The 26,873-nt window shown below is 43.3% G+C and overlaps 1 protein-coding gene across 4 annotated transcripts in view; it reads left to right on the top strand.

Moving 5' to 3' along the window:
* The window catches only part of CABIN1 (calcineurin binding protein 1), a 326,274-nt gene that overhangs the window by 268,082 nt on the left and 31,319 nt on the right, over window positions 1-26,873 (top strand). For all 4 annotated transcript variants that reach the window (XM_077461572.1, XM_077461571.1, XM_077461570.1 and 1 more), the window contains 3 exons: window positions 3,660-3,823; window positions 13,939-14,035; window positions 16,013-16,618. In XM_077461572.1, the coding sequence (XP_077317698.1) occupies window positions 3,660-3,823; window positions 13,939-14,035; window positions 16,013-16,618 (867 nt within the window). The remainder of the gene's footprint in view (window positions 1-3,659; window positions 3,824-13,938; window positions 14,036-16,012; window positions 16,619-26,873) is intronic.

Genomic DNA, 26,873 nt, shown 5'->3' with positions numbered 1-26,873 from the left:
TATAAGGACACATATTATATTTGTAGAAGTACATTTGATCATACTTTTCCCACAGAGTTTGTAGTTTTGTCATCTGATTGCTGCGTTCAGTAATAGCACCCTTGTATCTGCCACTGCATAAATATAGAGTGAGAATTAGAAGTAAACGCTAGTCTCTTATCCCCCATTGTCTCTCTCTCCCTCCTCCCACACCCCTTCCACCCACGCCAGCTCGATCAAGATGTTTGGGTGGCTTACTAATTAGGCACAATCTAACTAACCCGCAAACGAGCAGGAGAGCCCGCCAGATTACACGTAATATTTGGGGAGCAGTACAGAGAGGCAGTGGGGAGTTACAGGATGGAGACGAAAGAGGAGCTGCCAAACAAACCCGATAGGATATGCAGTGCGATAAGATGTGCTGAACCAAGCTGATCATGAAAATCATTCGATAAGATCAATGAAACAGATCTGTGCATACGTAAAAGTTTGCATTTGTTTTACTCGGCTTCTTTTGTATGTCACAAACAAATATTTGAAGTGTTATTTCCTGTTTCCCCTTGTGACTTTGCAGTGCACACCTCTAAAGATTCTCAACAAGTCTCAGGGGACCTGGTTGGAACCTGCACTAAATCGGGTGCCATTGCCTAGTACACATGTTAAAATAAAATGTTGTTTAGCCTGCTGGGGAGGTCGATGTACTAACTATGCAATGTTAGTACAGTGATGTCTCCACTGAGCTATTGTGTTCTGACAAGGGGTCGCCCCCCGCACTAAAACACACCGGTCAGTGCTTGCAGTCATTGGCTGAGAGTTCTGATCAGATGCCGATCGGCTGCTTTTCCAGTTCAGAAAGATCGGCTTCTGTCAGACAAGCAGCTGTACACATGGGCCGAACGTCGGCCTATTTCTACTGTACCGGCTGATTTCAGCCCGTGTGTACGGGGATTCAGGCCCCTTCCATACTAATGCGCTTTTTCTGATATTTTCCGATTCGCAAGCACACTTACCAGCTAGCCTGCAAGAAAACTAAATTGACCCTGTGTGGCAAGTGACGTTAAAATCTAAAGGGTTTAGTTAGTTTACATTTGTAAATATACTGTATGTGAAAGCCGCAGTGCCTGGCCAAGGCTCCTCTGTATACTGCGGTCCTAACTCTTTATGTGAGAGTCTCCAAGTTGGAGTACGTATAGCAGTGGATACATTAAGGTCAGGTTTCCCTGGAGGGAGCCCACTCCTCCATAAAGGCACAGGGGAGACACACTGGACACCCCGCAAGAGAACCAGGACAGCTCATGGCACCCAATGTGTTAGCAGTGGATAAATTTACTACTTCAGCTCTTTGATCGTACGAGGTATGTCCAAATAGTGAACCTCTAATCACAAGCTGATAGCTTATGATGATTTCCACGATGAGGACCACCATTTCCGGGCTGGTACAGCCACGGGACACATCCAACTAAGCAGATCTGTGCTTGGTTAGATGGTGTGAAGGGCAGGGGAGATATTGGGGTCTATTAGACCCATAATGTCTCCATAAAGACTACCTGTCGCCTGCCCAATGCTATCACATGGGGGTTTATTAACGCTTTGTGATAGCAATCAAGTAAAAATAAATTAATAAAATAAAATAAATATATAATGTATTACATTTTTTTAATTTTTTTATTAATTGCTATAACCCGCTATAACCTATAAGCGCAGCCCAGGGTGCACACTCATATGTAAACTGCAGTTGCACCACAAGTTTGACATATCGCTGCAATTATCAGCATGAGACAAATAATTCTAGGACAGGAGCTTCTGGGTAAAGTGATTTTAAATGATCGCCTTGTAAAACAACCCATTCAGTTTAAAACTGAAATAAAAGGCAAAACATTTGTGTATAGATGAAAAAAAACTCATTATAAATACCTTTTTTTTTCTCCCTTTTTTCCCCCTCTGTTCTCAGCTGCAATAAGAGCAGGAGGGAGGAGAAGCAGCAGCACACTGAGCTTCCCAGTGAATGGCTGTGCAAGGAGGGAGTGTTAGGACAAGTCTGATCAGTGGAGGAGAGCACACGGAGTTCCCAGCATAACTAGAGAACTGACCACAGTATGCTCTCCTGCTTAGTGTGGTCAGTTTTTAACAGGAAAGCAGAAGGACCAGCAGGATCACCAGGTATTTCACATAAAGGAAGTAATACAAAGAGAACAAGAGACTTTCTCATACAAGTACATGGTACAGCATGCACAGGAATGTAAAACACTGGGGAAACAAACATTGTAACTCTAAACTGAGAGCTGCGAAAGCTTTTAAAACTTCATGTATGGAGATTTTTGGGCGCCGTTTTTTATGCAATATCACGTACACACAACAATTTTAAGACTTGGCATGTTGGGTATCTATTTACTCAGGGCAACCTCATCTTTTATATTTTACAAAAATGGGTATTATATTGTGTGTGTTTGCACTAAAATTCATTTTATTATATTTATTCCTGAAAATTGCATTTAATAAACATTTTTTTCATTCTACAGAGCCTCTACTTTCAGAAAATATATAATGTTCTGAGGGTTTAAGTCATTTTATTGCCAAAATTGTTACACATTTGTGCAGAAAGTGAAAAGTTTAGCTCTAGAGCCGAACAGATTAAGGGCAGGTTAGCCTTGGAGGGAGCCCACTTCTTCTTAAAGGCAAGCACTGAAGCGAGCCTTGGGTCACATTTTCGTCATGAAAAGTATTTCTGCCTGCCCTTCGCTGTTTCTTTGCATGTCCCAAAAATGCTTCTGACATTTATTGCAGTGTTTACCTAAAATACATTTTTGCTGTAACTAACATTTGTACATGCTTGTGTTCATTGCTATTAGGGTAGATGAAATCCCCATACACACACCGGTGCGACTTGTCATGCGATTTGACAGTTCCAAATCGCATGACAAGTCCCACCCATTACCACCAATGGACCCGTTCATATAACTACAACTCATGTCGCAGCGATTATGAAAAAGGGTCCTGAACTTCTTTTTACCGGTTTTCATTGCAACTTACATAGATTTCTTTTAAACCAACTGGCAAGCCGCAATGAACTCAGCAGTGCAAATCGCACTGATGTACAGCTTTGAAATTGCGCAAAAGTAGCGTGATTTGGGCTGATGTGAAACAGGGCTTACTACTAAAATCATTTTCCCCCTTCTTATCATTTTACTTGAGATCCAGGTCAGTGATGCGATGTGCATAGACAAGAGGGTCAGCATGATAGCCAGGCAACTAGCATTTTCAGAAGGCAAAGTCAGAATTGGTAATGTTGATGTTTGTCTCATGATATTGACATAAAATACTGCCTACCCAGGTAATACACTGAGTTCAGGGTGTGTGATAGAAGCAGTAAAGCACAACCATTGTGTAGCACTACAGATCAGTAAGCGGAGCCAGTTTATGTAATGTGTAAATATGGCTCCGCTATGTAAATATAGCATTACAAACACTGAAGAAAAGACACGTTTTTAAAATCTTAACATACACTGATAAAATTGTTTACATCAAGTAGATTCGTTTCTAAATGTTCATATATATATATATATATATATATATAAGGCAAAATAAAAACATTTTATATATGTTCATTTTACAAAAGCCTCTTATTGGAATATGTCATTTGCATTTTTTTTTATATATATATTTTTTGCTCTGGCTTTCAGGGAATCTGGCGGATACCTGTGGATGAGATAGATCGCCCCGGCAGTTTTGCTTCTCATATGAACCGTTCCATCGTTCTCCTTCTGAACGTTCTGGCCCAGCTCAAAGACTCCAACACGCTACTGAAAATCTCTTGCATGCTACAGAGGACCCCCGATCAGGGGAAGTGAGTGGCAGCCTCAGAATCTATTGCCTTTTATTACTCTCACAAATGCAGGACCAGCAGTTTTAAAGCAGACATGTATTACAGTATGCATGCATCAGACAATTAGTTCCTATTCATCCTTAAAAGTAACAACTGAGGGACCAATAACCACTGAAAGCGTTCAGCATACCATTAGTACACTGTGGTTAATTCACTTGTGTCCAGGTGAAAACAGCTGAACTGGCTGCTCTAATTATATTACATGAATACACTTTCTGTAAATGACATTATCGCATTATTTTAACAAGGCCTTGAGCCCTCTGAAGAATTCTATCAGTTTTGATTTTGCATGCGCTGCAAATCATTTGCTATCATTTTCCACACAAGTTTTTTTTTTTTTTTTGCTCCTTTTGTACCTAACAGAGTAAAGCCTAGTACACACGATCAGAGAATCGGACAAAAAAATACCGCTTTCGAAGCAATTGTACGATAATACGTACGTTAGTACGCAGCTTTCAAGAGCCAATCACAGCCATTCACCTGAAAGGGACAAACAAGAAGATTTTCCTCGTACGATACCAGAACGTACAATTTTCATTTAAGCAGTACAGTTTTCATCTGAAAATACAAATGCATTGCAACACATGACATCACTTCCGGATTTTTATTCTGGTCTAGGGAGATTTTCATAACTTTTGAAACTCTTCATTTTTGATATGGAGACTAGCATGCAAAAGAAAAAAAAAACAAATCATTCGTCCAATAATCTCATCATGTGTACCAGGCTTTCCAGTGATTTGTGTTATGGTTTGGCTTTGGTTTCTTCAACTAATTTCTAGTAATCCACTTTTTTTTGTATTTCAGCAGATAGTTTCAACGCAGGCCTTAAATCAGCTAAATATATTTCAGGTGCATCAAAAACGTTGTCCGTATTCTGAGTAGGAGAACCTGTACCCTGTTGTCATTCTGCAGAGAGGAACCTTTGCTCTCTGTGTGGAAGCAGTGGTCACTCTGATGAGGTCCAGCACACCTCCTACCAGGTCAGAGCAGGGGCTCTCCAATTAGCAGGCAATGTGAGCTTTGCTGATTTCAGAGCTATATATCTGGTTCAGTAGGGGGCATGTCAGACCTTGGCAGAGAGACCTCTGCTTGCACAAAGAACAAGGGTCCTCCGCATGCTGGCAGGGGAAAGAAAGCAAACCCTTTTTTACGCCTGAAATGTATTTAGCCGATTCAAACTGTAAACACAGTTTGGTGGTAAAAAAGTACCCATGTACATAGTTACATAGTTAGTCAGGTTGAAAAAAGACACAAGTCCATCCAGTTCAATCAGTAGTAACCCCTTAGTATGCCACAAGATCACTACAACAGTTAGACCCCTTTCACACTAGGGCTGTTTTCAGGTGCTTTAGCACTGGGCACCTGAAAACCGCCTCCCATTCAGAGAGCCTGAAAACCGCCTCCCATTCATTCAACTTTGACTTTTCCCACTGGGGTGGTGCGCTTGAGGGACGTTATGAAAAATCCAGCAAGCCGCATCTTTGGGACGGTTTGGGAGCTCTCTATTTAGCGCTCCCAAAACGCCCTGCCCATTGGAATGAATGGGCAGCGCTTCTGGAGCACGGCAACACAGGAGTTTTTAACCCCTTGTTTGGGGTTAAAAGCAACCCCCTAGCGGCCGAAAAAGCAGGGCTTAAACAGTGCTAAAGTGCCGCTAAAATGAGCGGCGCTGCTGCAGCCCCAGTGTGAAAAGTGTCTGAGGTATGGGGGTCAGAAGATGAGGTGCTTGCCAAAGTTAATGCAGCACTGTTTAGAAGCACACCTTCCTGACCTTATTATAATCAGAATTTTAAGCACAGTTTGGAGATTGTAAGTTGTAATACATTTATCTGGCATGCAGCACAACTAGCTCCGCCACCTATCCTGGGTGATGGTGCAAGGAGCAGTGAAGTATAACTCCTGTATATAAAGCCAGATTTAGACCTGGGGGTGCCCTGAAGCACTTCAGGTTCTGGGGGCCCCTTATACACAGATTTGGTTTACATTCTCAATGACTGTCACACTTTTTTAAAATGTATGACACCGCATTATTTTAAGGTCACACATGGCCACTCACATGCACTCATAGTGCTCTATTATTTATTTTATACAATTTTTTTTTTTTTTTATCGTTTTATACCATTTTTGTTTAGAGGAGGGCCCTGGGCCAATTGCCCCTTTTGGAAGAGCTTGGTAACGTTTTAATGAACCACTTCCCAGCAAATTAAACTAAGCCTGAGGATACAATATATTTTTCTTGGTAGGGCTGTTTTTAATCAGCAAAATCTTGTTGATCAGCCAGTGATTTTACAGATTGGATGTAATGCCTGGGTTGACAACAGCTGCCATTGATCTCCTCTACCCCATCTCAACTTACACGTGCTTTGCCTTCTACAGTATCTCACAAAAGTGAGTACACCCCTCGCATTTTTGTAAATATTTTATTCTATCTTTTCATGTGACAACACTGAAGAAATGACACTTTGCTACAATGTAAAGTAGTGAGTGTACAGCTTGTATAATAGTGTAAATTTGCTGTCCCTTCAAAATAACTCAACACACAACCATTAATGTCTAAACTGCTGGCAACAAAAGTGAGTACACGCCTAAGTGAAAATGTCCAAACTTGGCCCAAAGTGTCAATATTTTGTGTACACACCATTATTTTCCAGCACTACCTTAACTCTCTTGGCCATGGAGTCCACCAGAGCTTCACAGGTTGCCACTGGAGTCTTTTTCCACTCCTCCATGATGACATCACAGAGCTGGTGGATGTTGGAGACCTTGCGCTCTTCCACCTTCCGTTTGAGGATGCCCCACAGATGCTCAATAGGGTTTAGGTCTGGAGACATGCTTACCTAGGCCATCCCCTTTACCTTCAGCATCTTTAGCAAGGCAGTGGTCGTCTTCTAGGTGTGTTTGGGGTTGTTATCATTTTGGAATACTGCCCTGCGGTCCAGTCTCTGAAGGGAGGCTATCATACTCTGCTTCAGTATGTCACAGAACATGTTGGCATTCATGGTTCCCTCTGTGAATTGTAGTTTCCAAGTTCCGGCAGCACTCATGCAGCCCCAGACCATGACACTCTCACCACTATGCTTGACTGTAGGCAAGACACACTTGTCTTTGTACTCCTCATCTGGTTGTCACCACACATGCTTGACACCATCTGAACCAAATAAGTTTATGTTGTTTTTTTCAAACCACAGGACATGGTTCCAGTAATCCAGGTCCTTAGTCTGCTTGTCTTCAGCAAACTGTTTGAGGGCTTTCCAGTTTGATGCAGTGTGTGGCATATGGCCTGAGCACTGACAGGCTGACCCCCCACCCCTTCAACCTCTGCGGAAATGCTGGCAGCACTTATACGTAAATTTGCCAAAGACAACCTCTGGATATGACGCTGAGCACTCGACCATGGCGAGGCCTTTTCTGAGTGGAACCTGTGCTGTTAAACCGCTGTATGGTCTTGGCCACCATGCTGCAGCTCAGTTTCAGGGTCTTGGCAATCTTCTTATAGCCTATGCCATCTTTATGTAGAGCAACAATTTTTTTTTTTTTAGATCCTCAGAGAGTTCTTTGCCATTAGGTGCCATGTTGAACTTCCAGTGACCAGTATGAGAGAGTGAGAGTGATAACACCAAATTTAACACACCTGCTCCCCATTCACAGCTGAGACCTTATAACCTAATGAGTCACATGACACCAGGGAGGAAAAATGGTTAATTGGGCCCAATTTGGACATTTTCACTTTGGGGTGTACTTACTTTTGTTGCCAGCGGTTTAGACAATAATGGCTTTGTGTTGAATTATTTTGCAAATTTACACTGTTATACAAGCTGTACACTCACTACTTTACATTGTAGCAAAGTATCATTTCTTCAGTGTTGTCACATGAAAAGATATAATAAAATATTTTCAAAAATGTGAGGTACTTTTGTGAGATACTATATGCCATGAATCTGTTTCATATCTATCTCTACCATTCCATGCAACATAACCATAGTATGTTGTCAGACAGCTTTCATAATAAATGTAATAATAATAAATAGAAATTAGGGTTGCATCAATACCACTTTTTTAAGACTAGTACTGATACTTTTTTTTAAATGTCATGTGACAGTGGCACTAATATGCAGCACTGATGAAGCGTTATATTTTTATAATTTTTTACAATAATTTTTTTACAATTTATATTGTTTTTTTTATTTTTTTGTCAGTGTTTTTTTCCTTTTTTTTTTTTTTTTACAATTCAACTTCTTTTTTTTATTACTATTTTTTCTCTCAGCCCTGTTGGGCCCCCTGACATCTCCCCTTTGAGACAAAGGACTGTCTATTCAGAAAAGGGGGACTGGAGGAGCACACAGAGGGGGACTGGAGGAGCACACAGAGGGGGACTGGAGGAGCACACAGAGGGGGACTGGAGGAGCACACAGAGGGGGACTGGAGGAGCACACAGAGGGGGACTGGAGGAGCACACAGAGGGGGACTGGAGGAGCACACAGAGGGGGACTGGAGGAGGACACAGAGGGGGACTGGAGGAGGACACTGAGGGGGACTGGAGGAGGACACATGAGGGGAATGGGAGAGTGCGGAGGAGCACATGGAGGGGGACTGAAAGAGCACACAGAGGGGAACCAAAGGAGCAGACGGAGGGGGACCGGAGGAGGACACATAGAGGGAGTGGAAGAGCACAGAGGAGCACACAGAGGGGGACTAGAGGAGCGCACTGAGGGGAACCAGAGTAGCAGACGGAGGGGCACTGGAAGAGCGCACAGAGGTGGACCGTAACAGCATGGAGGAGCATCCAGAGGGGGACTGGAGGAACATGAAGGAGGACACGGGACAGTTAGGGGTGATCAGTTGGGCAGTTACAAGCACCAATCTCCCTGTATAGCTTTCACAAAAACAACCGGAAAGCTGCGAGGAGGAGAAGCTGCTGCTTTATTGAAATCTATACAGGGAGATCGGTGCTTGCAACTGCCCCCACCACGCCAATCATCTCGATTGTCCAGGTATCGGGTCAAGCATCAGAGCATTTACTAGTATCGGTATCAGTGCAACCCTAATAAAAATAATATTTTTCACAAGATAACTAATAGCATACTATATTGCCAGGAGTTATCTGAATGGTGAGACTCTCCTGTTCAAATGTTTTCATAATCTTTTGTACTTTGGTAACAATCTTTCTTTCTTTCAGCATTTCATGAGAATTCAGTTATGTAATTGCTTGTGTCAACAGATGTTCTTGTCTAACTCTGTTAGCTATTTCAACGCATATGTTAAAATGGCGGATGCAGCATTTGACAAGAAAAGGCTATATTTGCCCAGATTTGCATGCAGTAATAAACCTCAAAGGAATGCAGCTCAGTGCAAAGCAGGTGGAATGCAGACTTTGAGCTGCCATGTGTACTGTTCTTTTAAAAGTCAACCGGATTTACCTGACCTGCATTTTATATGCATTCCAAATAACGCCCATTGAGCCGTTACTCAAGTTTTCAATAATTTTTTTTTAACATGGCACTTTGAAAAGGCTGATGGTCTTTCAGTGTATAGCTTGTGAGATAAAGCCTTAGTAAGGTCACGGCGGTTCTGATATTGTCATGGATGCCTCTTTTGGGAGAGAACAGTAACACACTCACAGTTTCCAACAATAAACACAAAAAATAATTGTAAATGAAAAAGAAGTTATGATTTCAGTGCTTCTGTTGTAAACTTTAAAATTCATTTTAACCTTAGTAAGATGAATTTCTCCTCAATGCCTATAGGTACAGAGACGTTCAGATTCGGGGCACAGGTTTAATTGAAGTGTAAACATTAAAGTAATAATATATTCTGACCAAGCACTGAAATTACTTTAAAACTTTCCCTAATTCATCTCTATGCCTATAGGCATTGAGGAGAAATTCATCTTAGTAAGGGTTTTGAAAAGGCCTTAAAATAAAATTTTTCTCCTAATAAAAATGCTCTCCCTGCCTTTCCAATCCAGTGGTCTATGCTGGGGTAGATGAGTAATGTCCAAGCCCATTATCACAAGTGTCTTCAAACAAACTCTAGTGCCCATTGGATGGTGCGGCCATATTTAGACAGGTCGGGCAACGGCCATAACAGGAAAATGGAGTTAGTACTTAAAAGATGGAGGTCAATAGTACAACAACTATCTAATTTCTTAATTTTTTCTGTGACTTCAGTTGGGATTTAAACTATCGCTAGCTCTGGTGTACTGTTGCTATTTCTTATTGTTTGGTTGTGAGCTGCCATAGTACTTGAGTTTCAGACTCCACACCTGACTGCTTGTAAGTGTAGAATTATTTCCAAGACAGAATTTATTTTCAGGTACACGCTCAAATTATTATTATTATAGATTTTATATAGCGCCAACAGTTTGTGCAGCATTTTACAACATGAGGGCAACCCGTACAATTACAATATAATTCAATACAGAAGGAATCAAAGGGCCCTGATCGTTAGAGCTTACAATCTAAGAGAGAGGGTCAAGTGATGCAAAAGGTGATAACTGTGGGGGGTGAGCTGATGAAGAAAATGAAAGTACCATTGTTAGGTGGAGGCAGGATAGGATTCTCTGAAGAGAAACATTTTAAAGGATCACCTAAAAGTGCATTCGAGTAGGAGATAGACGGACAGATTGGGGTAGGGAATTCCAAACAATGGGAGAGGCTCGGGAGAAGTCCTAGAAGGCAAGCATGGGAGGAAGTGACAATATTTAAACATTTTGTTTTCTTTTGGTTAGTGCAGTAAAAACACACACACACACACGTAATTAGCATTTCTCTTTATATTTACTGAATTGTGTTGCTTTGCTGGATTTCTCATACATTATTGCTAGAGATCTCTCTTAAAGCGGGAGTCCGCTGGGAGTTCCGCCGTTTTTTTTTTTTTTAAAAGCCAGCAGCTACAAATACTGCAGCTGCTGACTTTTAAAATAAGGACACTTACCCGCCCAGCGCGCCCGCGATTTTGGCACCCGAAGCCGATCTCTCGATCGTCTCTCGGGTGCTGCCGCCGCCATCTTGGGTATGGGAGTCAGGAAGTGGAGCCTTTCGGCTTCATTTCCCGGTTCCCTACTGCGCATGCACGAGTCGCGCTGCGCAATAAGGATGGTCCAGCTGTCTCTGGGATCCGTGTGTTTCCCAGCAGGCAGCGGGGGACTTTCGGAAAGGGGCGTAATCTACGCCCCTTTCCCCAGATAGCTATGCCGGAAGTGGGTGCAGATACCTGTACTGTACAGGTACCTGCACCCCCCTCCCCCCTGAAAGGTGCCAATTGTGGCACCGGAGGGGGGGAGGATTCCAATGAGAGGAAGGTCCACTTTAGGGTGGACCTCCGCTTTAAGTGATCTGCTTTATTTTTCACTGAATAAATGCCTGAAAGCAGTGTTAATTTAGTCAACGAAAATGTTCTCGTCAAAGTTTTCGTCAGCTGCATTTTTACAGTGACGAAAGCGAAATGAAAAGTACAGCACATTTCCATCCACTGATGAAAACTATGACCAAAATCAAGTCGATTTTCGTTAACGAACAAAAACGGGATGAAAATGTGAGGCAGGGATGTTTACCCTCATGAACTAACTTCCGGGTTCTCACAGAGCTCCGCCTGCTTCCGCAATCTCCGCAATCTGTTCCCAGCAAGCAATAGCGTTTGACTGCACCATGACGAGGTGACTGTCAGAGATCAGAGAGAGGCAGAGCAGCACTGTGCATTACAGGCCAGCCAAGCTGAGGCCTCCCAACTCCCGATGAGACTGTCTGTCCCACTCCCGAGTCCCGACTCACAAGATGACCGCACCACCAGGTGCCCAGAGCAGAGAGCAGAGCAGACTTTGTGAGTGTGTACAGCAACAGTTGTATAGTACAATACAGCAGGCCTGAGGCCTCCTCTTAGACCACGGTCTGTCCGTCCAGAGCACTGTGTGTGCATAACAGCCCTCCTCTGACCACTGGCGGTAGCATCCAGGGCACTGTGGATTACAGGCCATCCTTCAGACCACCATCCAGCACTGTGCAGCATTACAGGCCTCCTTAGACCACTGTCCATAACATATTTGTTTTTTCATTCCAGCAGTAGTATATAATGTGTTTGGAAATTGTAGAAAAAAAAGCTTAAATAATCCAATTTAACTACACCCATTACATTTTAGATGACTAAAATTACCTTAATCAACTAAAATGTACTGGAGAGTTTAGTCAACTATAATGTACTGGAGATTCGGTCGACTAAATGCAACTAAAGTTAAAACACTTGTAGAAGACTAAAATGGAATTAAATTGCCATTTTAGTCCTAAGACTAAAACTAAATCGAAATTTGCTGCCAAACTTAACACTGCCTGAAAGAACACATGAACTGAATCTTCTTAGGAATATGAGGACATAGAAATTACCTAACATCGTAAACTGCTGGTCAAACAGTTATTCTGTTAAAATACTGTTGTGTTGGATTCAGTAGGACAGCCCTAGTGTGAAAGATCTGTTGGGAATTATTAATAGGAAAAGGTTGACTGAGTTTGGGCATCATGGTTGGAAATTGTAGATATTGACCATCTGCATGACTGATTATTGCATTCCTTGATGTTTTAGCTTGCTAGTTATTGTATCCTTTGGGAATATTGCTTCTGGGTAAGGTTCTTTTTTTTCTCCCCTTATATTCTGCATATCATTGTGTGCCCATTATTGTGTCACTTATTTAATACCTGCAAATTGAATAGGATATTAGATTACCAGAGGTGTCTGAATGACCCTGACAAGCACAGCAGCACATAACTGGCTGGAAATTTTCTAAATATTAGTATATGTACATTTGTAGGATATGATTCCAGGAGTATGCCTGCTTAAAGGAGACGTATAGCCAAAGCTATTTTGGCTATACTTCTCCTGGGGATCACAGGAGTGCAGCTCGTTTAGCATTCCTGTGACCCGTTTTCAGCCGATGACGGGCTAAAGTCCACTGTCGGCTGATGCCGCTCAGTCAAGCCAGGCTTGGAAAAGATCCAATTTTCAGTCGGGATTCACTCAAATGCCTGGACCTCTCGAGTCGCAGAGAGCCTGAGTCAGCTGCTCCTGGCTCCTTCACAGCCCAGCGCTCCAGTGAGTGCTGGAAAATCAGACCAGAGAGCCAGTGACTGACAGTCATCGGCTCTCTGCTCACTGAAGACTGAGAGCCGAGCGATCAACATTCTTTAATTGCTAGTTTCTCAGTCTTAGAGCCAGTGGGGAACAGATGCAGCATTCAAGACGGTAATGGGGGAATTGCAAACAAAAAATTTCATATAAAATTCACACAGTGTATGGCCTGCCTAAGCAAAACCCTTAAAAATCTGCTTTTCTTGAATTCCTCCCGAAAATAGCAGTGCATTTCCTGGCACTAGGTGCTCTTTTTCTAAAAAGCCTCATAGCTGCATATCTGCAGTTTGAGGTTATCTAAGGCACTGCTGCCTCAGACTGCTGGTCTCACACAAGATTTGGTTTGAGATTTAATGAAGTGTTGCTAACTATCATTTTGCTGGAAACTACCCGAGTGATCTGTCTTGCAAGGATTTCCTTGCTTCTGCTTAATCCACCAGTCCCCAGTAATGAGGGGGAAAGCTGTAAAATGAGGAAGCAAAGCCCTTCCTGATACCAAGATGTCTCCAAAGGCAAACCATGGAAAAAAGTATGGAAAGTCAGTAATGGGATCATATTAGTTACACAAGTTTTTAGACACAGCCACCACAATACAGGGCGTCTTTAAGGAGTGATTACGGTATTGGTTAATGTTTGCCAGCTTTACACTTGGGGTCCAGTCTATCCAGAACTTAGCAGCACTTGTCTAGACTGATGATTTGAGTGTCAGGAAACTCCATATCTGATATAGGAAACCACAGCACTTAGGGATGCATTATAAAAGAGAGCATCCCCTGTAAGTGGCAGCATGCAGACTTCTAACAATACAGATAATATAATTAGTTGGATTTTTCTGTATATGAGTGCTGACTGTTATCATTAGTCCCACAGCTGAAATGCCTCTGTTTGCTTTCTTGGTGTTCTGTATTGTCTGCAGGAAGTACATGTTTGATAATAAGAAAAATGTTCCCTCTTCTTTGCAGGAAGTATTTGCGGGATGCGGATCGGCAGGTTCTGGCAAAGAAAGCTTTCATTCTCACCGTAAAAGTGTTGGAGGACACACTTAGTGACGTGACTGGGGTAAGAAAGGGATGATGCAACTGTTCAAGTTTTTCTGCATTTTTGGCGTCTTTTTCTGTTTTTGTAAATGTAAGGTGACACTAAACTATAGTATTAAAAAAATTTTTTTCAAGTATGCAAACTTATTGTATAAATGTAACACTTTGGAATGTGCATTGTTTATTGTACTGTTAAGTAGTGGGTGCAGGGCGACCTCTAGGCCTCTTTGACACGGACGATCCATTCAGGTCTGCCTGTCAGTTCTTTAGGCGGACCTGAACGGACGCTCCATAGACCTCTATGGAAGGACGAATGTCAGCGGTGACATGTCTGCTGACATCCGACCTGCTCCGATCCGAAAAAGTGTGACGGAGGAAAACCCTACTTTTCCCTCTGTCATCGGATGAAAACGGACTCTACGGTCCGTCTTCATCTGATCCCCATAGGGGAGAGAGTCAGGTCCGTCCCTACACAGTGTGCAGAGACAGACCCGTCATCGGCCTGCTCAGTGGGGATCGACGGAGCAATCCCCCACAGAGCAGGCTCCATACACTGACATGTCCATGTGAAGGAGCCCTAAAAGAGAAGAATGGGAATATTTTTTTATTTTTCTTAATCATACTTACCTAGGTGGATGCAGCATCTGTCTCCCGCCCGCTCTAAAACTGAGAACCGAGCCATCAAAACACTGCTAATCGCTTGTTTCCCACAGCTCCAGAGAACTGCTGACCTTTTAGTCTTTAGTCTTACTTTGTGTCCCCCCCCCCCCCCCATGCTCACTGGAGCGCTGGGCTGTGGAGGGGGCAAGAGCAGCAAGCTCAGGCTCTCAGCCGCTCGCTAAGAGGTTGAGCCAGGTGCCGGTCCAGGCAGGTGGGCAGATTCCAACTTCATTGTCGCAATCTTGCCCAAGCCTAGACTGGCTCTACAACATCAGCCAACAGCGGGCTTCAGCCAGCTGTCTGCTGAAAACAGGTCACAGGAGTGCAGAATAAACTGCTACTTTTAATAATGCTGGCTATAAGACCGAGGACATCTAGTGTTGATAAAAAGTATTGCGGGGCAATCTCCGGATTGAGGATTCATACTGCAGCAAAAGATGGTTTTGTTATTTTATCTTTTAATGGACTGTTTAAAGTTCTGCTATGTAGCCAACATCAACCATTTTAAAAGCCCTAAAAACTTTTAAAAGGAGTAGAGCAGACATCACAATATATCTGTTGCTACCTTATTTAGTCATAAAACCCAACGCTATATGTGAGTGCTTTATTGAGCAACGAATACTAAGTGTGCTGAACAAACAACTACTTGTTGAATCAGTGTAGAATTATTGATACACCAGGAATTTTCAACATACAGAGCAATGCCCTACCTAAACCCCCTATATAAGGACCCATTTACCATATGCATTGAGCTGCACCAGGCAGCTTTGCCTAATGTAGTCCATGTGCATAGACAAGGCAATTTGCCTCAAGTCCTGTGAATTCAGTTCATACAACTGCAGTGGTGTGTGCTGAAAACAGTAGTCAATCCTGCATTTCTATGCAGTGCAGCATGTTGTGATGCACTACACTACATTGCAACATGTTTCAGTGCATAAAGAAAATGAAATCTTGTTTTGTGACATTCCAATAAAATTACAAGAAAAGTAAACAATGTGATGTGTTTTAACCACTCAATACACTGCACCTTCATAGCGTACACATAGGGCCACACAGTATTACACTGTGCTGGTGTGAATGGACCCTAACGTTAACCCTCCCTGTATCCCCTTATATGTAAGGTATATTATTCATTTGTTTGACTCTGTAATACTTCTTAAATCTGATGAAATGCTGTGGGATACTTGACATCAGTTCCATGCTGTTAAATACTGTATGTTGTTAGGTGTATAATATGGCATGTTATTTTACTGATAGGGCACAATTTTGCTGATCGCTTATGTATATCACTAATTCTGCATGGTCTCCGTTGCTACTAATCTGGGTGTTTTTTCAACAGGATTGCCAGAATTCGGACCCCAGTTCATTCCTTACAATTTCCATGACAACAGACGTGTCAGGCCGGCCCACATCAGAGGACCGGAAAGATGTACCACCCAGGAAGAACCTGGTTCTGGGAGAAGGGGTGGCTGCTGGCCCAGAGAATGGGGGCAAAGAAACTGTTCAGGGGCCTGCTACTCAAGCCATGGAAACCGGAGAAGCCAGGATTGTAAAAGAGGCACTGAAGTCTCAGTCTTCTGAACCCATGGACCATGATGGACACTTCTGCAATGCTGAGAAACGTGCAGACCTTTTCCGAAAGGACTCCACTAAGGCTCATAAGGAGAAAGGACCTGAGGGACCAGAGCTATCCCTAGAAGAACTTAGCATTAGTTCAAAGCATCATCTGCCTGCAGGAAGCAGGGGCCCTGGACAGCATGCACAGCAAATGGAGGATGTACCACACCGAGCCAGCCGTAAACGTAAGCTGCTGGATGATACAGAGGACAGTAAAAACCTCCTTCTGGAGGCCTACAGAGTTTGGCAGCAAGGTCAAAAAGTAACAGCGTACGACTTGGCCAAGATTGAAAACATTATGTGTAAAACATATATGCTAATAAAACAGGTGAGAAAACTCTTAATTATCTACTGTTCTCAGGTAATATGTGCACCACATGGCATTAACAGTACAACCTTAACCACTTCAGGACCGCCGTATTGCCAATGTACGTCAGCACAATGGCACAGGCAGGCACAATCACGTAGATGTACGTGACTGCCTTCCAGCGGGTGGGGGGTCCGATCGGACCCCCTCCCGTTGGATACGACGGTCCGGTTCGCTCCAGGAGCGCTCCGTGATGAGGGTTTTCGGCCACCCCCTCTGGATCGCTCCTGGCCAATGAGAAGCTTCCTCCCACTGTGTATTGTTTACACAGGAAGGAGGAAGTGATGTCATTCTCCTCGGGGCGGTCTTTTTGACGGGACTACGAGGAGAAGACTAATAGTAAGTGTGCACCAACACTACACTGACATGTAGGTACACACAGGCACACAAACCCCCCCCCGATCCCCCCCCCGATCGCCCCCCGATCCCCCCCCGCCCCCCCTCCCCCCCCAGTCACAGTGTCACTGATTGCATTGATCATTTCTTTACTGATCAATGCATTCAGTGTCAGTTGTGACAGTAAAAACTGTCAGGACAGTTAGTGTTAGGTCCAGGGTAGCCCCCTATCACCCCCCAATAAAGATTTAACCCCCTGATTGCCCCTAGAGTTAACCCTTTCACCCCCTTTTGCCAGTGTCACTAAGCGATCATTTTTCTGATCGCTGCATGTGTCGCTAGGTAGCTAGTTATTTTTTTAGGTTCACCGCCAGGTTTTTATATCGCTAGGTACCCCAATATACTACCCAATAATGGTTTTAACCCCCTGATTGCCGCTAGTTAACCCTTTCACCCCCTTTTGCCAGTGTCACTAAGCGATCATTTTTCTGATCGCTGCATGTGTCGCTAGGTAGCTAGTTATTTTTTTAGGTTCACCGCCAGGTTTTTATAGCGCTAGGTACCCCGATATACTACCCAATAATGGTTTTAACCCCCTGATTGCCGCTAGTTAACCCTTTCACCCCCTTTTGCCAGTGTCACTAAGCGATCATTTTTCTGATCGCTGCATCAGTGTCGCTAGGTAGCTAGTTATTTTTTTAGGTTCACCGCCAGGTTTTTATAGCGCTAGGTACCCCGATATACTACCCAATAATGGTTTTAACCCCCTGATTGCTGCTAGTTAACCCTTTCACCAGCGATCACAGTATAAGTGTCACTGGTGACGCTGGTTAGCCAGTTAGTTATTTAGGTTCCCCGTCAGGTTTTTATATAGCGCCAGGGACCCCCATATACTACCTAATAAAAATTTGAACCCCCTGATTGCCCCTAGTTAACCCTTTCACCACTGATCACCGTATAAGTGTTACGGGTGACTCTGGTTAGTTTGTTTTTTATAGCATCAGGGCACCCACCATTTATTACCCAATAAAGGTTTAACCCCCTGATCACCCGGCGGGTGATATCAATTAGGTTTTAGGGTCAGGGTCTGCGTCGCCCCAGGCAGCGCTAGGTTAGTGCCAGTACCGCTAACACCCACACGCAAAGCATACACCTCCCGTAGTGCTATAGAATCTGAACAGATCAATATCTGATCTGATCAGATCTATACTAGCGTCCCCAGCAGTTTAGGGTTCCAAAAAAACGCATTGTTAGCGGGATCAGCCCAGATACCTGCTAGCACCTGCGTTTTGCCCCTCTGCCCAGCCCACCCAAGTGCAGTATCGATCGATCACTGTCACTTACAAAACACTAAACACATAACTGCAGCGATCGCAGAGTCAGGCCTGATCCCTGCCATCGCTAACAGGTTTTTTGGTAGCATTTTATATTTAAATCCGGAAGGCAGTGCTTGGTTTTCGGGGTCCCGTACGTGGCTAGGCTCCCAAAAAGTCCCCCACATGTGGTATCCCCGTACTCGGGAGAAGCAGCAGAATTTATTTTGGGGTGTAATTTGACTTCTGCCCATAGCATGTGTGAGCAATATATCATTTAGTGACAACTTTGTGCAAAAAAAAAAAAAGTTTGTAATATTCCCGCAACTTTTGGCAAAATATAAAATATTCCATGGACTCAACATGCCTCTCAGTAAATAGCTTGGGGTGTCTACTTTCCAAAATGGGGTCATTTTGGGGGGTTTTGTGCTATTTTGGCATTTTATGGCCTTCGAAACTGTGATAGGTAGTGAGGAGTTAAATCAAAAATTTGCACCCTTAGAAATCCTGAAGGTGGTGATTGGTTTTCGGGGTGCCGTGCGCGACTAGACTCCCAAAAAGTCCCACACATGTGGTATCCCCGTACTCAGGAGAAGCAGCAGAATGTATTTTGGGGTGTCATTTCACATATGCCCATAGCATGTGTGAGCAATATATCATTTAGTGACAACTTTGTGCAAAAAAAAAAGTTTGTAATATTCCCGCAACTTGTGGCAAAATATAAAATATTCCATGGACTCAACATGCCTCTCAGTAAATAGCTTGGGGTGTCTACTTTCCAAAATGGGGTCATTTTGGGGGGTTTTGTGCTATTTTGGCATTTTATGGCCTTCGAAACTGTGATAGGTAGTGAGGAGTTAAATCAAAAATTTGCACCCTTAGAAATCCTGTAGGTGGTGATTGGTTTTCGGGGTGCCGTGCGCGATTAGACTCCCAAAAAGTCCCACACATGTGGTATCCCCATACTCGGGAGAAGTAGCGGAATATATTTTGGGGTGCAATTCCACATATAACCATGGCATGTGTGAGCAATATATCATTTAGTGACAACTTTTTGTAAAAATATGTTTTTTTTTTTTTTTTTGTCATTATTCAATCCCTTAGGACAAAAAAAATAAATATTCAATGGGCTCAACATACCCATCAGCAATTTCCTTGGGGTGTCTACTTTCCAAAATGGGGTCATTTGGGGGGGATTTGTACTGCCCTGCCATTTTAGCACCTCAAGAAATTAGATCGGCAGTCATAAATTAAAAGCTGTGTAAATTCCAGAAAATGTACTCTAGTTTGTAGACGCTATAACTTTTGCGCAAACCAAAAAATATACGCTTATTGACATTTTTTTTTACTAAAGACATGTGGCTGAATAAATTTTGCCCTCAATGTATGACTAAAATTTAGTTTATTCGATTTTTCTTATAACAAAAAGAAGAAAATATCATTTTTTTTCAAAATTTTCGCTCTTTTTCCATTTATATCGCAAAAAAAAAAATCGCAGAGGCAATCAAATACCATCAAAAGAAAGCTCTATTTGTGGGAAGAAAAGGACGCAAATTTCGTTTGGGTGCAATATTGCATGACCGCGCAATTACCAGTTAAAGCAGCGCAGTGCGAAATTGCAAAAAGGCCTCTGGTCCTTAAGGTGTTTATTGGTCCGGAGCTGAAGTGGTTAAATGTGGTATGCTTGCTGTTGGGCTAAAAGTAACAATCTGGTCACACAATTGTTACATTGGCATGCTTGTAAAGTCAGAGGCACAGCCTCAATTCTACAAGGTATTTGTGGCCATTTTCAGGGTCACCAAGAGCTGCCAGCCTACTTAAAGCAGAGTTCCACCCAAAAGTTGAAGTTCCACATTAAGCACTCCTTACCCCCGACATGGCACTTTTTTTTGGGGGGGGGGGGCACAGGTACCTAGTTTTGACAGTCAAAGTTCTCTCCTCCCCCTCCCTCCCTGCAATCTTCTGGGTAACGTCGCAGGTCCCAGAAGATTGCCCGTCCATTGAGAAGGCACAGTGAGAATCGCAGTACGCACCCAGCTGTGAGGCCGCAAGCTGTCACAGCCACATGCCCACACTTGCAGTGCCAACCCTGGGAGAATCGAGAGAGAGAGACGGGGGTTTGGGCAGCCATATCGCTGGACCGTGGGACAGGTGAGTGTGTGTTTATTAAAAGTCAGCAGCTCCCCTTTAATAAACACAGAAATGGCTGGAACTCCGCTTTAAAGAACACTCTAAGCATTTTAATACCCAACACTTTAACCCCCTTCCTGCCCAGGCCAATTTTCAGCTTTCAGTACTGTCGCGCTTTGAATGACAATTGGCTAATCAACATCGTATCCAAAAGAAAATGTTATCATTTTTTTTTTTTTTGACAGAGCGAATATTACCAGAGATTTAAAAAAAAAACAGATTTTCTAGTTTCTGTTAATACAATTTTGCAAATAATCTTTCTTCATATATTTCGACCAAAACTAGTTCTGCTACCTTTTTTGGGGGGTAAAATAACCCAAATCTGTGTATATTATTTAGTTTGTGTTAAAGCTGTAGCATCTACAAACTATGGTGTATATATATGTATTTGAAACTTGATCAATCCTGACGGCCTATCTCATTTTTTAAAGGCCCTAAAATGGCCAGGAAAGTACAAATGCCCCTAAAATGACCCCTTTTTTGGAAAGTAGGCAGTCCATGGTATTAAAGTGATTGTTATTTATATAGGGGGAAAAAATTCGATTTTACAAACACGTTATACTTACCTGCTCTGTTGCAGTGAATTTGCACAGATCCTTCTCTTCTCTGGTCCCTCTTCAGTGCTCCTGGCCCCTCCCTCCTGTTGATTGCCTCCACAGCAAGCCGCTTCCTACGGTTGCACCCGAGCGGAGTTGCAGCTTCTTATGCCCATTCAGACACAGAGCCCGACCCGGCCCCATCCCCTCTCTCCCCTGCTTGGCTAGAATACTTTGATTGACAGCAGCGGCAGCCAATGGCACCACTACTGTGTCTCAGCCAATCAGGAGGGAGAATCTCGGACGGCTGAGACTTGAGTAAGAGACATGGTGAGTTTTTTTATGTAATTTTTTTGGAAAATACTGTCACTAGTGCAGTACAGCATCATTATATGACTGGTGTGGCGGTGATCAGGAACACTAATGATAGTATGTAAATTAAAAAAAAACAAAAAAAACTATTATTGTGTGCCTGTTCTTGAACGTGCAAGGTTGGGGATAGAGAGGTTGGAATGGTGCCCGATGTTAGTCAGAGCAATGGGGTTGGCATTGTGACAGGTGCAGTGGGGTCCCCTGATAGTTTCCTAGATCTGATTATGTGATTATAATAGATGGACCTTCCCCATCAGGAAGTAGAAAGTGACTGTGATTCAGGTGTGAGTTTCTGGTAAACAGGAGGAGGTAAACTTCTGCAGTGAAGATTGATTAAATCCTTGCAAGAAGGGTTTTTTTTTGGGCACATTTTACTAGCAGATATGTACTTTATATGTTGTGAATGCACAGTCATTAAGGTGTATTCTGTAGACTTGATCTTTTCTCAGCAGTCTATAGACAAGAGAGTAACTCTCTGCTTATAGTGACTCACTCCTGCACTCAGCGCTGTTTCCCTCGCTCACCTGCTGCCCTCACCACTCTTCCCCTCGCCCACCCGCTGCTCTCACTGTTCTTTCACTGACCCACCCGCTGCCTTCACTGCTTTTCTTCTCGCCCACCCACTGCCCTCATCATTTTTCCATTCACCCACCAGCTGCCCTGATCGTTCTTCCCCTCGCCCACCGCATGTCCTCACCGCTCTTCCCCTTGCCCACCAACTGTCCTCACCGCTCTTCCCCTTGCCCACCGACTGCCCTCACCGATCTTCCCCTTTCCCACTAACTGCCCTCACCGCTCTTCCCCTTTCCCACTGACTGCCCTCACCGCTCCTCCCCTTTCCCACCGCCTGCCCTCACCGCTCTTCCCCTCGCCCACCACCTGCCCTCATCGTTCTTCCCCTCGCCCACTGCCTGCCCTTACAGCGCTTCCTCTTGCCCACCCTTGCCCTCACAGCGCTTCCCCTTGGCCACCCCTGCCCTCACCACTCTTCCCCTTGCCCTCACCGCTCTTCACCTCGCCCACTCCCTGCCCTCAACACTCTTTCCTCTCTCTCATTGCCTGCCCTCACCGCTCTTCCCCTCGCCCACCCCTGCCCTCACCGCTCTTTCCCTGCCCTCACCGCTCTGCCCCCCAGCCCACCCCTGCCCCCCATGCTCTTCCTCCAGCCCACCCCTGCCCCACACCGCACTTCCCTCAGCCCGCACACCCACTTCTGGGGGTTAATAACCATAAAAGTCAACCACAGATATGTGTGACCATAAATTAGTCCATAAAGTGACAAGTGACAATTGTCCTTCATGTGTAGAAGTATGGGAGAAATGGCCACTCACCAAACAGAAGAAAGTAGCTTGCTTGTTGATTACACTGAAGGTGCCTGTGTTGATCCTCAGAAGGAGCCCGCTGTTAATGATGAGTGTTTGCGTCTCTCTCACCACCAGTAAGAAATCTAAAGAAAAAAAACTCATGATGTAGCATATCATCATAATAATAGCTGAAGTCAATAGGGAAGGAACACTCATGATGTCGCAAACATAAAAAATCTGTGCATCACTCCATCTTCCCCACAAGCAGACGGAATGCAATATCATGCCAAATACAACCCAGTAAACACAGTAGGGAGAAAATGGAAAACCCGCAGCACTGCCTCCAAATTGTAGTACAAAGGGCATATATTATTTTAAGCTGGACATTTTAATAAATAATACTACACTATGATACCTTGTTTACTTTGTTTGGTACTATGATGAGGTGGGAGCCGTTGAGTGTCCCCTAAATACCCATTGAGATCCTTGGAACAAGTGGATAGGGGAGACAGTGCTGCTGGTATTCTGTATACTCACTGCTGTGTTTACTGGTTTGTATTTGCCGTGATATTGCATTCCGCCTGGTGAGCTTGCACTGCATGTGGGGAAGATGTTCAGATTTGATTGGAGTCATGAGCTACAGAAGCTCTCTTTGTTGGATTCTTCCAGAAGTGCATTTGTGAGGTCAGGCACTGATATTGGGCGAGAAGGCCTGGCTTGCCGTTTCCGCTCAAATTCATCCCAAAGGTGTTATATCGGGTTGAGGTCAGAACTCTGTGCAGGCCCATCACGTTCCTCCAACCCAAGAGAGGAGTATACTTTTTCTGCCTGTCACTTTTCTTGATGGTTGTGTGCACCAATAAGAATGCTTCTGTTAGTATAAAATAATTTTAACGTAAATTATTGTCTCCTATAGACAGTCATGTTATTGCTAAACAAGTTGCCTTAGTATTAGGATCTCTATGGGTTAAGCTATTACTATCCCAGAGGACGTACCTTGACATAGCACCTTTATAATGATGCTTCTTTGGTGTATGGAAGGTAATTAGCAGGAAAAGACATTGCCCTTAAGCACTGTTAAATGTCATATTTAAAAAAAAAAAAAAATACCCATCAATACATTTGTCTATTACTCAGTCAATGAGTCTCATTTATTGCCACAATGCAAAAAGCCTTGCCAGTAGATTATTGAAAAAGCAATCAATCAGACACCGTCTGATATATTTTAGTAGCTCAACAGAATCGAAAAGCATAAATTTGATCAGTTTCTGTGACCTACTTCTACTATTCCTTTGCTTGAGGTTTTGTAAATACGCCAAGTGTGCAATAGGTCATAGGAAATTAGACTGATATAAGAAGTTGGGATCTGTGGAAACAACGTTTAAAGGATCAGTACATCCAGATTGATATTCTAGTAATAGTGCAGTTACGTCGGCCAACTCAGCCCCAGGGTTCTTGTAGGTTTTTGGGTAACAGTAAGATCCCCTGGAGAGAATTCCTGAATATATTACTGTTTGGGGGCTGAGGGTTTCCATACCCCTTTGTGTGTCCCAACACCTCCTGCTGTATCCTGTATAACAGTAATGGTCAAACATAGCTGACTTCTATCTATTGCAGAACAAACTGACTAGCAAAAGTGACAGTGACTGGCATCATGGCAGGGTTCACTCTACCGGTTTAGTCTCTTTGTATGATAGAGAATGTAGCAGGAGGTGTGGTAATACCAGTGAGCGACTCCTAGCTAGACTTAACACCTTCATTGTTTTGGGGAAAACTTTTTGAAAATAGCCATTGCTGACTTTGTTTTTAAAAGTTTAAGCTGTAGATTGGTCATCTTGATTCAGATTTTACTACCTAGAGCAGTCTTTCTCAACCAGTGTTCCTCTTGAGCAGTGATCCCCAAGCTGCAGCCCATGGGCTGGGTGTGACCCCTTACTTGTACGTATCTGTTCTTTGGGACATTATTCCTGCCACTGATAGAGGCACTATTCTTCCTACTGACACCAACGATGAGGCACCCATTCCTTTCCCTGGTATAAATGATGGAACACTATTCCTCCCACCGATCATGATGGGGCACCATTGCTCCCAATGATGGGGCACTATTTCTTCCGCTGATACCAACAATGGGGCACAATTATTAACTTATTTACTACCACCAAGCCTGTGGCATTGTAAGCTATTGGTTGAGACTGGTCAGCAGACCTTTTTCGATCTTGACCCTTTAACAGAATCCGGCTGAATGGACTGCTTCTGTTGGACTGGCTTCTGTACACACGGCCAATGCAACCCGACATTCGGCCCATGTGTTCTAGGCTTTAGCCCAGGTTCACACTGAGCTGTGGGAATTAAGCCGTGCAAGTTCACCTGAACGCACACGATTTCACTCCTGCATGTCAGTCACGATTTCTGCTGCGATTTCACAGACATGCGTGCGGGTATCTGCACAGATGTCAATGGAAATCGCAAAAAGCAGTACAGAATTGACTTTTTGAAATTGGTGTGGCACCGCAAATGCAGAGCCGCACCAATCAGGAAGGTGCCATTGCTGGCCGATTTGACATGTCAATTTGCACCAATGAGAACCAGGGCTAACTCTCACTGATACTGGGCCATTTTCTGCTCCCACTGGCCACAGTCTGGCCCTCCTAAGGACTGAAGGACAGTAAACTGGCACTTTGCTGGCTGCATGCTTTTTCTGATCGGGGCTTTGCTAAATTGTAATGCCTGGATGACAGTCCTAAAGCTTATTTTTGTGTAAAAACCAAACGGCAGTTCCATGTTCGTGTTCTTACATGTTAACTTTAATAGCTCAGATACTGCTCAATCAAGATAACATTTAGGCACAAAACTGCAACAATGCATCTTGTTTTTTTGTGTTTGTTTGTGGTTTTATCTAGCAAGAGGGAATTGTTACATCATACATTTCCGTTTTTATTATTTAAGCAAAAAAAAAAATAGAGACATCTCATGTGTGAAATATATTATCTTCACGTTTAAAGTGGAACTACACTGTATGTGAGCATCGCAGAGCAAAAACGCTATTTAATTCATTTTTGTTATTCAAAGCAAACTCCCCCATCCATCATGTCTCCATGCTTTATTTTGTTGAGAAATCACTTTGAAATACGGTACATCCTTCTACAATTTCTGGCTGTTATCATCTTGAATAAGGGCTGATGATTCATGTAGTATTTACTTTTTGGAATTCAGCCTCCCTTAGCCCAGGCATGCAGGCAGGAGGGTGTGCTTAGATGAGAAAACCCCTCCTCCCCTCCTGAAGACTCCTAGGCATGGAAACCAGGAAGTAATTGAAGAAATGTATATAAAAAAAGGTTTAAAACCAGTAAATATGATATACTTTCCTATTTATTTACTAATGCTAGTAGCATGAGAATTAAAATGAGTCAATGTTGATTGAGAGAGTGACGTTCCACTCTAACTAGCCAACTATAGCTATCATATCTGTGTAAAGACTGTGTTTAAATCCAATTTGGTGTTGGCAGTGCATTCTGGGAAGTTGCAACAGCAAAAATGTTCTTGAAAAACAATTTTTACTTGCTTTTGCCAGAAAATAGCGTCTTGCAAATGTTCTCTTGAATAGTTTTCTCATCATGTTAAAAGTAGTAGGCAAAACTTTTTTATTTTTTATTTTGACTAGAGCAAGGGAGGGTATTTAATCCTTGTCAGATTTTTTTTTTTTTCCATCTGTGTCCCATTACAGAGATTTACTTTCACTTCCTGTCCTATAGCCAAACAGGAAGTGAGAGAAAATCCCTGCAAATCAACGGAATTCTCTAGGGATCACCAGACCTAGTGTCTCCATTTCACTTCTGCTACTTTTCTGGGGACAACCCAAAATGTAGGATTTTCTTTCACTTTCAATGATAATGGTAAACAGGATAAATAGAGGGGATAAATCTCCTTAAAGCAGTAGTAAACATTCTTATTAAAAAAAAAAAAACGTGGGCACTGGGTGGTTTAAGCCATAATTTGCTAGTATGCACCGCTGTAACCGCTTACATCGTCACCTGGTATGCATGGGAGTCCTGCCTACGGCACAGAGCTCTGAAGGGACGACATGCGTATGCCTCCTCTTCAGAGCGCATGTGCTGGTGACGTCATCGGCTTCATCCCGTTTAAATATCTCCTAAACACTGCAAGT

The sequence above is a fragment of the Lithobates pipiens genome, unplaced genomic scaffold (genome assembly GCF_037356315.1).
Source record: "Lithobates pipiens isolate NorthernLeopardFrog02 unplaced genomic scaffold, aLitPip1_a1.2 Scaffold_3, whole genome shotgun sequence".
Classification (NCBI taxonomy): Eukaryota; Metazoa; Chordata; class Amphibia; order Anura; family Ranidae; genus Lithobates; species Lithobates pipiens.
Note: the sequence above shows the minus strand (reverse complement) of the source record. Positions and strands in the feature narration are given on the sequence as shown.